Source organism: Parasteatoda tepidariorum, chromosome 7 (assembly GCF_043381705.1).
Source record: "Parasteatoda tepidariorum isolate YZ-2023 chromosome 7, CAS_Ptep_4.0, whole genome shotgun sequence".
In the NCBI taxonomy this organism is placed as follows: Eukaryota; Metazoa; Arthropoda; class Arachnida; order Araneae; family Theridiidae; genus Parasteatoda; species Parasteatoda tepidariorum.
In genome coordinates, this window is record NC_092210.1 from 25081746 (window position 1) to 25098706 (window position 16961).

At 28.4% G+C, this 16961-nt stretch overlaps 1 protein-coding gene across 1 annotated transcript; it reads left to right on the forward strand.

Annotated features, from left to right (window-relative positions):
• Positions 1-4050: 4050 nt before the first annotated feature.
• Positions 4051-11655, forward strand: LOC107450554 (zinc finger protein 850-like). Its single transcript, XM_016066378.4, has one exon. The coding sequence runs from the start codon at positions 6366-6368 to the stop codon at positions 8655-8657; it is 2292 nt and encodes a 763-aa protein (XP_015921864.2). The 5' UTR covers positions 4051-6365; the 3' UTR covers positions 8658-11655.
• The last annotated feature ends 5306 nt before the right edge of the window (positions 11656-16961 follow it).

Sequence of the window (16961 nt, forward strand, 5' to 3'; positions counted from 1 at the left end):
CCCCAAAAGTCTAAAATCTCATTGCATTAATTGTTTTTTTTTTTAAATTTTAACTCAATTATTATTTATAACTTAAGAGGGCCCCCAAACCCCACTTTTTTCTTCTTTTTTTTAAAGTTTTATTCAGAGCTGAGGCCCTCTGAAGCCCATAATATACATATTTTTTTCTTTCTTAAACTGTTGGATTCTTTTCAAAATCTAATCGCAGTGCTTATAGATATAAAATTGTTACTCTTCACTTTTCTAACTAAAAGAGCAATAAAAAGATCTTTCCACTAATGAAAATATCCCCACTTTCATAGCTACCACCCACAGAGTTGTCAAATAGCCTTCTCACCTTACACTGTGGGAAAATGTCTTTAGCTTCTTTATATTGCCTCCGGGTTCTTTTTTCCTAACTTCGAAAATATCAGATATCCACAGCAACACCCCTTTGTCTGATTTCTGCTCATAAATTTCTAGGAAGAAAAATTTCTTGGGCTGTAAATAGGGGGAGAGCCTTCTTAGAATTCCATTGGGTCACTCTGTCTTGAGATTTCCATAGTGCCTTTAAATTGGGCCTCGTTCAATTCTAAATTTTCTTTCATAGAAAATGTATATATATATTTTTTTTTTATAAAAGCATTTTTTTTTTAATCATCTTAAATATTTCAACTAGCCTAATAGTTTTATTTGCTTAACTTTTGTAGTTGATTTTATTTTGTTATTTTTCAAATTAATCGTAAGAGAATCCGTGAATTGGAATTTCTACATCAAATTTTCGTTGGATATTAAGAAGACATAAATCTTTCACGTTGGAGGTAAGCAAATGTTTTTATTATATCAATTTTGGTTGTGGTTAGGGAAAACGTGAAAGGTTTGCGCAGTTTTTTATATATACATTGTGAATTTTTTTGTTTATTTATTTAAATTTCGGGCCACTATTCAATTCCTTCTTTGACTGGCCTATCTGCCAANAAAGATCAATCACTCGACCAAACGGACGTCACGGTGAACGTTGACATCACTGGTCTAGTAACTAGTTTGTACTCTATATCCACGCCCTCTAGTGAACTGCGGTGCTTGTTTATTGCAGCTGTACATAATTTGTTCTTTTTTTATTTGATTTTTATAAGTTGTAATGATTAATAATAATTGATAACATTCAGTCTCTTTGCCAGAAAAATCTGAAATTCGCAAATTTTATGACACATTTTTTTCAGATTTTATAATTCGTAAATTTTAAAATTAGAAAAAAAAACTGATATGATCTTAAAATTTAATTCTTTATATCATTCTGAAATTCAAATATTTGAAATAAAATAAAACACACAATTTATGTACTTAAAATAAATAAATAAATAAATAAAATAGAGAACATTTTAGTAAACATTCCAAGCTAGCCTGTTAGCGTACAATTAGTTTGCTAGTAAAGCGTTTTCTTGGTTTTCATTTGTGTGTAATGGAAATTCTAATTATTTTCATTCAAAATTTCATTATTTTCATTTCATTTACTCCTCTATTTCAACAATTACAAGGTACTTTGATATCTGGGTCATGTTAAAAGTTAAAAATATAGGAAAGTGTTTCACAACATCCACTAAGATGACAAATTGTCTGTCAAGTATGATAAAAAATATTAATGGTCAAAAAAACAATTCATTTCGATAATGAACATTTAACTGTAATGCAATTATTGTTCAGTTATCTAAAAGACCTTTTCGTTGTTTTCCTTTGCATTTAACGCAACATTTGTTTTGTCTAAATTTTAATTTAATTTTAAATAATATATAGGTTACTACAAAAGCTTTTATAAACATGATTTTTCTCTGATATTTAAATTGCAAGTTACTTTGATTTCTGGGTCGTGTTAGAAGTTAAAAATATAAGAAAAGTATATCACAACATCCACTAAGATCTAAGATGACAAATTGTCTGTCAAGGATGATAAAAAAATTAATGGTTAAAAAAATAATTCATTGCGATAATGAACATTTAGCTGAATGTTATTATTGTTAAGTTATCTAAAAGACTTTTTTGCGGTTTTGCCTTGCATGTAACGCAAAATTTGATTATTTCTATTTAGTCTTAATTGAAATAAGTTACTTTCATAACTTTAATGCTTATATGATTGTACTCCAAGTAACTTATGAGTAATTTTGATTTCTGGGTTGAATTAAAAATAATAAGGACGTTTCCTTATATTCACAAAAATGATAAGCCATCTATCATGGATGGGGAAAAAATTATTGATTATTTAAAAATAACTTCTTTAGATAATGAACATTTAGCTGGAATACCTATTACCGATAAAAACAATCTGAAAAACGCATTTGTAGTTTTCTTTAGCATGATAACGCAAAATTTGATAATTTAATTATATTTAAAATAGGTTATTTTTTTAACTTTCATAAGTACATAATTGTATTTCGATCCTTAAATTGTGGCTTATTTTGTTTCACTGGTTGAGTTAAAAAGAAGAGCTTTTCGTTTATATTCAGCAAGTTGATATCTTATCTATTTCATAATTTTATAACCGTCGTCGAAGAGCCGACCTAATTATGTGTTTACGTTTACTCATATTCAACTCCGGAAATTCAATTTTAAATCATATCCAGAAGACAGGGAGAGTTCTGGATCAAGTATTGAGAGAAATTTGCCTCCGTGGTGGACTTCTTGATGGAACTAACCCGCATTTGCGTTACATGGAGAGGAAAACCACGAAAACATTCCACGGTTAGCCTGACTTCAAGGAGACTTCTGATACAACGGCTAGGCCTTATTAATAATAAAAATGGGTGCTTATAAGAAAATAATTTCATTGAGATAAAGATGAACATTTAGTTGCAATCCTATTGTCGCCAAGCAATCTGAAAGACATTTTCATGGTTTTCCTTTGCGTGTAACGCAAAATTTGATTACTTTAATTTCAACTTAATTTTGGTTAAAATAAATTATTTTTATGACTTTTATAAACACTGTTTTACGCCGATATTTAAATTGCACGTTACTTTGATTTTTGGAATGAGTTTAAAATTACAAAAAATATGTAGAGCATCTCGCTATATCCACCGAAACAATTGACTGTCTGTCAAAGACGCTAAAAAAATGATTTATTATATAAAAAAAACTCATTACGATTACTGAGCATTTCGCTGGAACTTCTTAAGCGTCAAACAATCTGAATGATATGATTATAATAATTTGAATAATTATTTGTGCAAAAGCATTAATAAAGATCGGAAATTAATAGATAATACAATCGAATTCATAATAAATGCTACGAATAATTATTTTCATGAAAAAGATTTTTATTTTTAATTCTCATCTGAAAATTTAATAAATTTACGGTTGCATGGCTTATATTTTGTTAAAAAAAAATGTGTCATTAGTGTGTATTTTTAATTATAACGATTTTAAAACAATAATAGTAAACTTATAAAATTCGAAGGATTTTAGTTTTGAACTCGTTCTGTTAAATCATATTTTTAAATATAAAAAAATGCTAATATAAGCATCTATACTTCAGCTATAATAGAACCAGACGCTTCAAACTAATAACTATGGTTGAATAAGCAAATATCCTTCCTTTGGTTTGAATTAACCTAAGTTCTGAGAACCGAAACTACAGTATATAATTGATCGTAATCTGAATGATCTCTGCATTTAAAACTTCAATAAGCAAACAAATAAATTATGAGTAATGAATAGACATCTTTAAGCAATATACAAAATAATATACTGGTTTACGGAAATGAAAAAGTTTTAGAATTTAAATTAAATTGCTTTTTAATGATCTGATTACGCGCAATGCCTAGGTTGTTGTTAATTTACGTCGCATTAGAGCTGCACATAGGGCTATTGGCGACGGTCTGGGAAACATCCCGGAGGATGATCCGAAGACGTGCCATCACAATTTTGATCCTCTGCGGAGGGGATGGCACCCCCGCTTTGGTAGCCCGACGACCTGCGCGCGAAGTCGAGCACTTTACGGTAGCACAATTTAACGAGGACCAATACCGTACGTCCTCGGTCCCTACGTAGACTGATCCAAGTGGTCACCCACCCGCACACTGACCGTAACCAGTGATGCTTGACTTTGGTGATCTGCAATGCCAAGGTACGGCGGGGATATCAGAAAATAATCCCTAGGACGATGCGAACGCCACTCTTTGTGCGTGAAACCAGTCTGTCAAAAGCGTGCGACGTAAATGAACTACAACTTCAACTATAGCTTTCCATTCAAATTTCTAGAGAGGGAAAGTAAACTGTCTGTCAAAAATCTGCTAAGACAACTTTTACCACAATTAATAAATGTCCTTGTGTGTGTTATTAGAATTCATTACTAAAAACTATTTCAAATAATATTATGTTGCTTAAACTGAAGAAAACTTTTGCAACTTAATATATGTACTTGAGTTCGAGATGTAATAAAACTTTTATTCTCAAATTTATATGACCAAAACCTTTATATCCAAAACCTTTGTTAATGAAAGTGAATTGGACTCAGAGTAATGGAAAATCTATAGGAAGTGCTTTAAAAGAGTTATTTTCATGCGGATCGTATTCATATGATATTATCTTCTTTATATTGAAAACAAAAATCGATTCAATGATAAAATAACATTTTCTTCCTGCTGATAGTAAATAAAATTCATGCTGTGCTTGCCTGAATATTGGCAAAAAAAAAAAAAAGGTTTTCTGTTCGATTCATGTAATTAATAAACTATTCATGCAGTGTGTGTTAAATGCTTCCTGACCGAAGAAGATATTATTGAAGGCAATAACATTCTTTGACACTAAGTATCTGGGCAAAGTTGGACATATAGTTGAAATGATGTTCTAAGAGAAAAATATTTTCAAAGAAATTTAATGTTTGCACTTTGCTTAAAACTTTCCAAGTGTAGTTAATAAGTGTTCTAAATAAAAAGCATGCAATAAGAAATAATTTCATTTAAATGTTTTGTGTTCATAATATAGGAATAATTTATTTAGGATAAATCGATTGTAAAGAATGGAATTAATTTGGTTTTATTTAACAAAGATTTTAGATGAACTTTTCCATGTAGTGCATTTTTAAACAGTTGTAAATAGATTGAAATTGCAGGTAATGAAACTGTCTCTTACATTCATAAAGCACATGTGATTTGATATTTATGTACACGTAATTGAGATTGTGAGTTTCTTGTTAGCACTGAGAAAATATATTTTATATGCATTTTGTACAATTTAAAATTTGTAGAGAAAATTAAATTTTCTTGACCTTCTCACATTTATGTTTATTTATAAGAGCATGCATTTATAGTGTATTATAAAACATTGATACAAAAATTAGCAGTTTAATTTTTAAATATATATATATTTGTAATGTCAAACTTTTTAAATCAAAGTAAAAAAAAAATATTGTCTGACTTAAACAAATATTGAACCATATTTTTGCAATGTATGTGTAAAATAAATTGTAAATGAAATTTAATTTGATAATTTCATGTTCATAACAGTAAATAGTATTTCTGTTTATTCATATTCATTTTGTAAGAAGCTTTACTAATAACAAATAGCATAAATTTTGCAGTGTATCTAAAAATGCCTTCGTTCATAGTTTATTGAATTTAAAGGAATCTGTTACATAAAGAGGTTCATGTGTAAAAAAAAAACAAAGTGAAATAATTTAATTTAGTTTTGTATCTTTATATGTATGATAAAATAGAAATATTATTAAAGTGAAGTTTGTGGGGAAAAATTTTTGCACCTCTATATAAATTAAATTAATCCTTTCATTGATGCACCTATTAATAAATCATATTCCTGTTATAAAGTGATCATATTTCTACAGTATTTTATTTTGCGTATTTAAAGCATTTAGTCAATGTAATTAATTTGTATGCCTTAATGAGTTACTTTTGCAGTGAAAATTATTTTTAATTATTGCCTTCACTTTAATTAAGGACTATTTTTTATATTTTCTAAATATAGCTACTATTTGTATCACATAAAGAAAAAGCAATAATTGGATTTTGAATAGAAAATCTATATTTTTTCTAATATCTATGCATTTCTATTTTAATATCATTGCAAAGTGGATTTATATCTTCATTTCTTACAACATATTTATGATTGTTATTCTAAAAATCTTACTCAACTGCACACAATTTATCTAGCCTTATGAAACCCTCAATTTATCTACCCTCAGAAAAGTAAACATATACTGTAACAGTGTTTTTCATCCTGTAAGATAACCTTATTCTTGTAATACATGTAACTAGATATTTTCGAAAAGAAACAGCCGTACTAAACGCTGCAGAATTCATACTAGTGAGAAATCCTATTCTTGCAGTGTAAGAGTTTTTTCGCAAAGAGATCTGACTAAATACAACTGTGTTCATATGGGTAAGAGGCCTTATTCTTGCAGTATATGTAATAAGAGTTTCTCACAAAAAATTGCACTTACTGGACACAGTCGTGCTCATGCTGTTGAGAAACCTTATTCTTGTACTATATGTAATAAAAGTTTTTCACAAATAGGCCTACTGACTGAACACGGTCGTGTTCATGCAGTTGAGAAGCTTTATTCTTGTAGCATATGCAATAAGAGTTTCTCACAAAAAAGTGCACTGTCTAAACATAATCGTGTTCATACTGGTGAGAAGCCTTATTCTTGTAGTACATGTAATAAAAGTTTCTCACATAAAAATTCACTGACTGCACACTTCTTTGTTCATACTGGTGAGAAGAAACCTTATTCTTGTAGTGTATGTAATAAGGGTTTTACACAAAGATGTAATCTGACTAAACATAGTCATCTTCATACTAGTGAGAAGCCTTATTCTTGTAATAAATGTGATAAGAAATTTTCAAGAAGAGATTATTTAACGCTACATAGTCGAATTCATACCGGTGAAAAACCTTATTCATGTAGTATATGTAATAAGAGTTATTCACGAAAAGATCAACTGTCTAAACACAATCGTGTTCATACTGGTGAGAAGCCTTATTCTTGTAGTACATGTAATAAAATATTTTCAAATAGAGCTTATTTGACTGCACATAGTCATGTTCATACTGGAGAGAAACCTTATTCTTGTACTATATGTAATAAGAGATTTTCAAATAGAACTGATCTAAAGATACATATTCGAGTTCATACTGGTGAGAAACCTTATTCTTGTACTATATGTAATAAAAGTTTTTCACGGAGAGGTTTACTGACTAAACACAATCGCGTTCATACCGGTGAGAAGCCTTATTCTTGTAGTACATGTAATAAGAGTTTCTCACAAAAAAAATCACTGACTGCACACTTTTTTGTTCATACTGGTGAGAAGAAACCTTATTCTTGTAGTGTATGTAATAAGGGTTTTACACAAAGATGTAATCTGACTAAACATAGTCATCTTCATACTGGTGAGAAGCCTTATTCTTGTAGTATATGTAATAAGAGATTTTCAGTTAGAGGTTATTTGACTCAACATAGTCATCTTCATAGTGGTGAGAAACCTTATTCTTGTAGTATATGTAATAAGAAATTTTTTACAAGAGATTATTTAATGCGACATAGCACACTTCATACTGGAGAGAAACCTTATTCTTGTAGTATATGTTATACGAGATTTTCATTAAAAAGTACTTTGTATCAACATAGGCGTGTTCATACTGGTGAGAAACCTTATTCTTGTAGTAAATGTAATAAGAGATTTTCGAGTAAAGCTCATTTAACGATCCATGGCCGAGTTCATACCGGTGAGAAACCTTATTCTTGTACTATATGTAATAAGAGTTATGCACGGAAAAGTCGACTGACTGAACACAATCGTGTTCATACAGGTGAGAAGCCTTATTCTTGTAGTATATGTAATGAGAGTTTCTCACAAAAAAGTTCACTGACTGCACACTTTTATGAACATAAAGGTGAGAAGAAACCTTATTCTTGTAGTGTATGTAATAAAAGATTTTCATCAAAAGGTAATTTAACTGTACATAGTTATGTTCATACAGGTGAGAAGCCTTATTCTTGTAGTATATGTTGTAAGAGATTTTCATTAAAAAGTACTTTGTATCAACATAGGCGTGTTCATACTGGTGAGAAACCTTATTCTTGTAGTAAATGTAATAAGAGATTTTCAAATAAAGCTTATTTGAAGATACATAGTCGAGTTCATACCGGTGAGAAACCTTATTCCTGTACTGAATGTAATAAGAGTTTTTCACGAAGAAGTCAACTGACTGGACACAATCGTGTTCATACTGGTGAGAAGCCTTTTTCTTGTAGTACATGTAATAAGAGTTTCTCACATAAACAATCACTGACTAGACACTTTTTTGTTCATACTGGTGAGAAGAAACCTTATTCTTGTAGTGTATGTAATAAGAGATTTTCATCTAAAGGTAAATTGACTGAACACAATCGTGTTCATACAGGTGAGAAGCCTTATTCTTGTAGTATATGTAGTAAGAGATTTTCAGTAAAAGGTAATTTGATTCAACATAGTCGTGTTCATACAGGTGAGAAACCTTATTCTTGTTGCAAATGTAATAAGAGATTTTCAAGCGGAGCTTATTTGACGATACATAGTCGAGTTCATACTGGTGAGAAACCTTATTCTTGTAGTACATGTGATAAGAGTTTCTCACAAAAAGGTTTACTGGCTAGACACAGACATGTTCATATAGAGGAATAAACCTTATTTTTGTAGTATATGTTATAAGAGTTTCTCACAAATAGTTCTTCTAAATAAGCACATTTGTGTTCATACTGGAGAGAAACCTTTTTCATGTAATAAGACTTTTTCAATTACTCATCACATTTTTGTTCACACTGTTTAGAAGCCATTTTCTTGTGTACATAAAAAGAGTCTCTTTTTTCACTTCAGGACCGTCCTACTTTTCATGATTTTATTCATACTGGTTAAAAACCTCATTCTTATAATGTATGTGTAAGAGTTTTTTTCTTCATAAGACTGACTTTTATGTTTGTGTTTGCACTGGTGAGAAACTTTTTTGTTGTACCATAATGTAATAAGAGTTTTTCTCGGAAATGTCATCTGACTAAATACAGTGTTTTTCCTTCTAGTGACAGCATTTTTTAAAAAAATAATAGTGATCTAAATACAGTCAAACCCTGCTGTAGTGAACGCGGTTTATTGGGAACTCCCGGATAAAGTGAACGATATGTTTGCTCCCGTGCCTTGCTGCACACATATAGTGTTATTTTTTGTCGATATAGTGAATCGAAAAAAAGAGGAAGTTTTATATTTTGAATTTTTTTCTGTCTTCGACTGATCTATTTTCTTCATTTTTTAATTAATAATTTTGAAATTTCTACTTTAAAATAAATACATATACCAATTTTTAAAACCATCTATACCATGGAATATAGCAATAAGCATTTTTTCTTGTTTGCTGTATTTTTGAATTGGTTCAGCATTCAAAGAAGTCACAAATGTTTCCATATCTGATGTGGAGGATTGCTCATCAGCTAAAGATTAAAATTTTTTTTTCATACTCAAGAGGAAGAGTAATAAAAAATAAAAGTAAAAATAATTCAGTAATTTTTGTATTTCATTTTATTGGTCATTTATTTAAATAATTTGTAATAAAAAGGGGGAGTTTGAAATCATTAATTAAAATTGGTCGTGGATCGGATATAGTGAAGTCCCAGTCCCTTGACTGTATTTACATTAGTGTTCATACTGGTTGCAAAACCATATTCTTGTAGCATTTGTAATAAGTCTTTCTTACCAAGTGCTAATCACAGCTTTGTTGACAGGTGCGACAATTCTTGTCCCACTCAAAATAATTTTTCAACTCACATTCTGATTTTATATGGATGCATTTATTTTTGCAGCATATGCAGGGTATCTGCACACCTGGAAAGTCATGAATTTCGGTATAGAACAAAATCTGTCATGATTTTAACTATTAAAACAAATAAATCATGGATTTAGGTCGCCAAAAAACATAATTTTTAAAAGGGAATTTACATCCCCCCCAATTTCATGATGTTCCGAATATCTGAATTTGTAACAAAATCCCTACTCAGAGTCATATTTTATTAAAATATAAAATTATGTTCTTTCCAAAAATGAAAGAAAAAATATTGTTTCTAGAGCGAATTATCTTTTAAACTTCTGTGGTTTCAGAATTTTTATTATTTTTTTTTTGTTTTATTAATTTAAAATTCTAACTGAAGCAAGCCAGTCATTTGTGAATTTTTTTCATTCTGAAATGAGAATAGAAAAATCAGGAGCATTTCTTTCCAATGAAGAAAAGTATCTTTAGAATATAATTCTGCAGAAAAAAAAATTATTTTCATTTGTATTATTTTCAGATATTTTATTGCTTCAACTCTTTCTTTACTGTTTTTAATATCTATAAATATGAAGATGCAGAGTATAGCAGTTTTAGTTATACCTATCATTTCAATTAATGTTATTACTATAATGCTTTTTTAAATTTATTGATGTGTTTTTGTCAGAGAAAATAGTAACTTCGTTAAGTCATGGAAATTTCTTGGAATGTCATGAATTTGAAAATCTAAAATGTAGCAGATACCCTGCATATGTAAAAAGTGACTGACTGAACACAGACCATTTCTCACTGAGGAAAAACTTTCTTCTTGCTTCCGTTATAAGTAAAAAATTTCACAGAAGAGTCATTAGACTTTATACAATTTAATGAAGCTGAATTTTTTTTAATTTTCAAAATATTTTATATTGCAGATTTCTATGTATTTTTCTGTTTTTATGCATATGTAAAATAAGCTCCAGTATTGAAAAGTTGTGAATTAAAATACATTCTTGTAAACACATCTTAGTCGAAGTTGTAACCTTAGTTACTGGTCATAAATTGTTTTTTATTCTGTCAGCATTAGAATCCTGAGTTGTATGCAATATTTTTTAATAATAATAATAAAAAAATACTTCAATAGCAGCTTTTAATTAAAATTCCATGTAACATCTTTTATTTAATGAATTTGTTAAGTAAATTCAGTTTAATTGCAAGTATGAAACATATAGATAAAGTAATATAAATTGATTCATAATATAAATTTCTTGTACTTAAATCTAAACTTTTTCTAGGCTTTCATCATTTTATAAATCTCTACATTTATGTTACCGAAATATTATTGTAATGAATGTTACGACAGTTTTTTTTATTTGATTACTCCATATAAATTTTGTTAATAACATTTGAATGTCTTAGATTGTACAATTTATCAAACTTTTCAAAAAGTAAACAAAAGGTTATTCATTCTAACTATTAAAAAATCGAAATTAATAAACTATTATTAAAGTTTTTTTTAAAATTCTAAATACTATATTTTGCTAATTTATTATATTAAATAGTGAAATATTAAAATAATTTTAATGTGTCATTTGTAATAACTTGATAGTTCGTGAATTTTTTTTAATATTATGAGATGTTTATATATGTGTAAGTGTACGGGTGAGATATTTATTTACTATAGTCCTTTTCTTATAATTGTTCAGTGAAATTTAAATATCTTGCACAAATTATTGCATTTTATTATTCTGTGTGTGGTATATGTTATTCTGTATATTGTATTATTCTGTATAAGGTTAAAAGAAAAGGCACTTCATTTAATGTTAGACTTTGTATTATAACATAATGGTTAAAAAGTAAGAAATAAACTTTTGAAAATATTTCATAATTAAATGTTCTGTGATGTAATTTAAATATCTCCTTTCCTGAAAATTAGAGCTGCTTCTTTTGAAAGATAAAATGTCTGCATACAATTTTGGCATATTATACTAAACTATTCAAATTCAGCGACTTGCTCTGCTTATGGATTATTTATAATGCAGTAGCCCTATATAGGGATGAAAAATAATATTCTTTTTTTGGGAGGTGGTCTACCTTACTGCTCACCTGCATAAGTTAATATCATATTATTTATAAAGCATAAATAAGTGATAGTAATAAGAGTAAAAATTGGGAATAAAAATGTTATGACATTTTTCTAAAAAAGGAGTTCGTTCAATTTTTCACAAAAAATTAGTAGGCTTTATTTTGAAATTCTAATAAACTTTTTAAATGTTATAATAAAATAATATAGTGTTATACAGTTTATCTTGAATCTCACGGGAAAGGCGAAAAATTCGAGATAAAGAGGTTTCGAGTTATACAGGTACTTTAAAAAATTAATTTTAATTAAGATATTCTATTAAAAGTGCTTTAATTGTTTTTAGTAGAAAAATATATACATTTCTTTAAATTAATTATACCACATACATCTATTTACATAACAGTTTTTTAACATACATTAAACACTGAAAATTTTTTTGTGAAGATTTTTGACGTATAACCTTATTTGTTTCGATCATTCTTTTGAAGTTAGAAAGATCGCAAATTCCTCATAGCCAGCATTTTCCTGGGATTCAAGAGTAGTTTATAAGAACAGGGTTCCCACAAGTCAGGGAGAACAGGGAAAACCTGGAATCGTCAGGGAATTTTATTTCAACTCCAAAAATCAGGGAATTGTCAGGGAAAGTTGCAATTTTCTTACAAAAACCTGGAAAATTCCTTCATTATTCCCGGAAAAAAACCAGTCTTAAAATTGTCAATAACAATACTCAGTTATTGAGATTAGAGTTAAATAATTCTAACATCTATTACAATTATTTATTGTAAAAATTTTACATTTTAGACATGCTGAATTGCTTCCTTCCTCATATAATGATATATATTTTACACAAAAAATCTAATACTTGGCATAGCAAATAAAAAAATCCGAACTTTCTAATGAAAAATTTCGTAGTATAGATAAAATAAGGTATGGATTTTCATTGAAATTTACCAGGAAAAGTCGGAATATTTTCTCTGAAATTGTGTGGGAACCCTGTAAGAATTCTACAGCCTTTCTACTTTTGCATTCACTTTTGATTCATCAATATGATCTTCAGCTTCTTCCTCTTTGACATTACTTATGATTTCCGCATGCTGCCAGGCAGTTGTCCACTTGTAAAAATCATCAAAATTAATGTCAACATTAAATCCAATCCAGATTTTATTGCATTCCATTCTGGCAAATCTGGCACTGCATTTCCAGCATTAAAATTTTCTTCTTTTCTGATGCGTTCATCCTCTTCTTCATCATCTTTACAGCTATTCTTAAAACCAGCTTTTTAAAACCCTTTTGGATAGTTTTTGGAGACACATTTCTCCAGGCAAAACAGTAATTCTGATAGCGTCGAACTTGTTTCATCGATGGCATCTACAAGTTTGCATACCAACTGTTTTCTATAGCTTTCTTATCTATGTTGAAAAGCTAACCCCTGATGGTCAATACTCATTAACCCCTCACTCACTGCCAGAATCATTGTATTCCTTTCTAGTTAAGGAAGTGCAGGGATAGTGATTGAAATTCCAAGAAGCATCTCCTACCTGGTCATCCCTACTTCCTATGGATTCACGGAATTCATATCTGTCTAGGAGTTCTACTGATAAAGAAAGTTTTGGCATTTGTGCTCCATTATTAGAAATTCGAGAAACGGAGGTTTTGAAGAAAAAAATTCGACATAAACATGGAAAATAACATTGATTTTAGACAGTAAATGTAGAGAATTTTAGAAATTTCGAGATAAACAGGTTCAACTGTATTATAAATCACATATTGTATTCACCATTGCAAATAGCATACTAATTTTCCTATGAAATGCTCCTAATTATGAATACTCAAAATTATTAGATAGTATACTAAAGATACTTATCAGCCGATATTTTTAATACAAATGTCATTTCTCTCGTGCCTAATAATAAAATAAGTTAGTTATAAATCAGAAAATAAACCTAATAAATTTTTTATTGAGAATGTTTATTAACAGATTACTGAATTTTCAAATCAATAATCAATTTAACATACATAAATGTTTCAGCACTCACATCTAAAACAGTTATTAGTTAAGTAGCAACTGAGCCACACTAGAGAAAAATTAATAATAACGAAAATTTCCTTCATCTAGTCTTAAAAACTTCAAATAAAAGGAGTTGTCTAACTAAAGTTCATTTTAATTTCCAATTTAACTTGGCTTTTAAATATGCACAGATTGAATTTGATATTTACTTGGAAGTTTCGCATAAATGTAATTCGATATTTTTCAAAATCAAACAAGCCTAGTTTGTAGCCATAATTGATTTCATATTTAATCATCATTTTATTCATATTGTATAATTTTAACCTCCATATCTCCAATAACAATTCATATTCTATATTGCAATTCATACTAAAACCTAATTTATTGGTTAAAAAGTTTAACAAAAATGTTTGTTTCATTTCAGTATATTAAAACACTAAATGGTTGAAAATTTATAATCGCATAAAAAATATACATATGTTATTTAAATTTTTAAAGAAATTTCTACCTAGATTCTAATAAATATTCAAATACATTTTCAATCTGAACTTATGCTTCCAAATTGAATCGTCAGTTGAATTGACCAAAATGTTTAAACCTCACATAATAATTTCATGTTTCAGCTTTGTATCGCAGTATTAAAAGAAGTCTTTCATTTTTGTCTTCTTTTTTCTTCTCTTCATATTTTTTTTGTTATTAAATAATTTTTTAAAAAGAACTTGTTGATAAGTTTAGTCATAAGTCAATTTCCCGTCATTAGATACATTATAATAATTATTATTTTTATAATAATTATTATTATAATAATTATTATGTGCAGAAACTTCTTGATTTGCTTAGCAATTTCCAGAAATAATGGTGAAAAACCAAAAAAGTGAAATTAACATGTGGGGCTCCAAACTTTTAATCGCTCTCCTGTATAAATTATAGGGACCATATTTTCCAGATTCCTTATTTCTAGGTTGAGAATATCAAAACTGTCTAAAATTTTTTTTAAAAATATATATTTTACTGAGAAAGTACTTTTTTGTGTCTGATATCATACCTTAAAACATCATCATTAATTTGAACGATTTATATTTAAGGTTACGTCTTTGAATTATTAAGGTTGAGTACCGTAAACCGGGGCGCCCATTTTTTCAGTTTGTCAACTTTCAAGTGGTCAAACTTTTGTAAATATTAAAGAAAAAAGGCTTTTAATAGGTGTTTCGGAATCGCTATTTATCCCTCTTTAAAGCTGTGAAATCGATTTTAGAAAATATTAACAGTTACGCTGTTACTGTATATTTTTATAGAACTGCTGACAAATCTCTCGTATGGGGCGAGTCTACCCATTCTACTAAAATGAATGTTAACATTGTAAATAATCAAATTTTACTATTAAATTGTTATTTTAGTTACTATATAGGATATTTATGAAGTAAAATTCATAACTTTATTATATATTCCATTTTTTTATTCATAAAATAACACAAATTGAGTATTTGATCGATTATCACATTTTGATCACAGTTTTGTTTTTATAATCATTAACATTATAAAATAACATTTTTTTCTGATTATTGTTGATAAAAATAAATTAAAATTAATATAAATTTACAATTAAATAATTAATAAATAATAATAATTAAAGATTATTAACAAAATCGAAATTCAAACATTGGGAATCATGAAAAATCCTTTTCCCATTCTTTTGGGAGGTAATAATAATTTATAAATAATAATTTATTTAACTTGCATTAAATAAAAAAAGTTAATTTTGTAATATAAAAATTGAAAAAATAGGTAAAATAAACATATTTTATATTTACATTTATATTTAACCTATAAATTTTCTTATTAATGATAAATTTATCAATGCAGAATTAAAATAATATACTCAAATTCATTTAAAATGACTTAATTTTAATATAAACAAAGTTCTAAATTATATTATTATGCTTTATTAAAACTAAATACGAATGGGTAGACTCGCCCCGCGAATTCTGGCTTTTTGTTTACAACAGCAAAACTTACATTCTTTTTGTTTTTTTTCATATAAAATTAATGTAATCTTAGTCTTAGATAAGTTTATCACTTAACCAAAGTGAAAATAGTAATAATAATAATATACTTACGGAGCACCAACTAAAAGTTTGCTGATTTTCAATACAAATCTCTCAAAAGACGTTTGAACAGGTCGGTTAAAAAGACACCAAATAAATAAAAACGGATCAAACTACTACAGCGCCATCTTCATTAGAGTCTGAACTAAGTCCTCCGTCGGTAAAAATTTTTTTATTTGCAATTTAAAATAGTGAAAATTAAATAAAACTAAAATGGGTAGACTCGCCCCGGTTTACGGTATGTGAAAATCCGATCATTAGATTAGATTAAAAGTTATTATGAGTGTTCACTTTTTATTTTGCTCAAAGTATATCAAATTTTGCCATCTTAACGAATTATTCATTTGGTCTAAAATAAACTAAACTCATATTACATTATAAAATATGCCTACTTTTTCCACATTAATTTTGAATCTAATTAAATTTTTCCATTGACAAGTATACATAATTTCATCTGAAATATTCCATTTAAAATCAATTAATTAAAGTGACTTATCTCATGATAAATAAAAAATCCCATTATGTTGTTACAACATTTTCAATTAATAAAAATAAATTGTTATTTTTTAAGTCAGTCGTGAATCTTCAAAGAATCTCTGAGGGATTCTTTTTATAGCCTCGTTGAATTATTAAATCTTAAAAAAGATACTTTTAAAATTAAGCTAAGCAAGGGCGCCAGCAGCGGGGTGCACTTGCACCCCCTGTTTTTTTAAAAAACAATTAAAGAGATACAGAAAAACAATTTTGTTAAAGTTTTTTATTGAACAAACTTGGCAGATATCTAAGCTATATTTTTAAATTTCATTTAATAAAATATTAAACTAAACTCAGAGGCATGACAGCCCATAGAGGGCCAAGGCCTACTGTGCCCATCTCAGTTTTCTTGACCTTGGGCTCTGGGGTGCCAGTTAAGTGGTCAGCCGAACGCGAAACCTCCAGTGTTTAGTTCCCAAGCACGCTTGTTACTCATTTATCGACCCACTGAAGGGATGAAAGGCTGAGT

Coding starts and splice junctions, on each gene's coding strand:
- LOC107450554 (XM_016066378.4), top strand. CDS start 6,366: ATGGGTAAGAGGCCTTATTCTTGCAGTATATGTAATAAGAGTTTCTCA.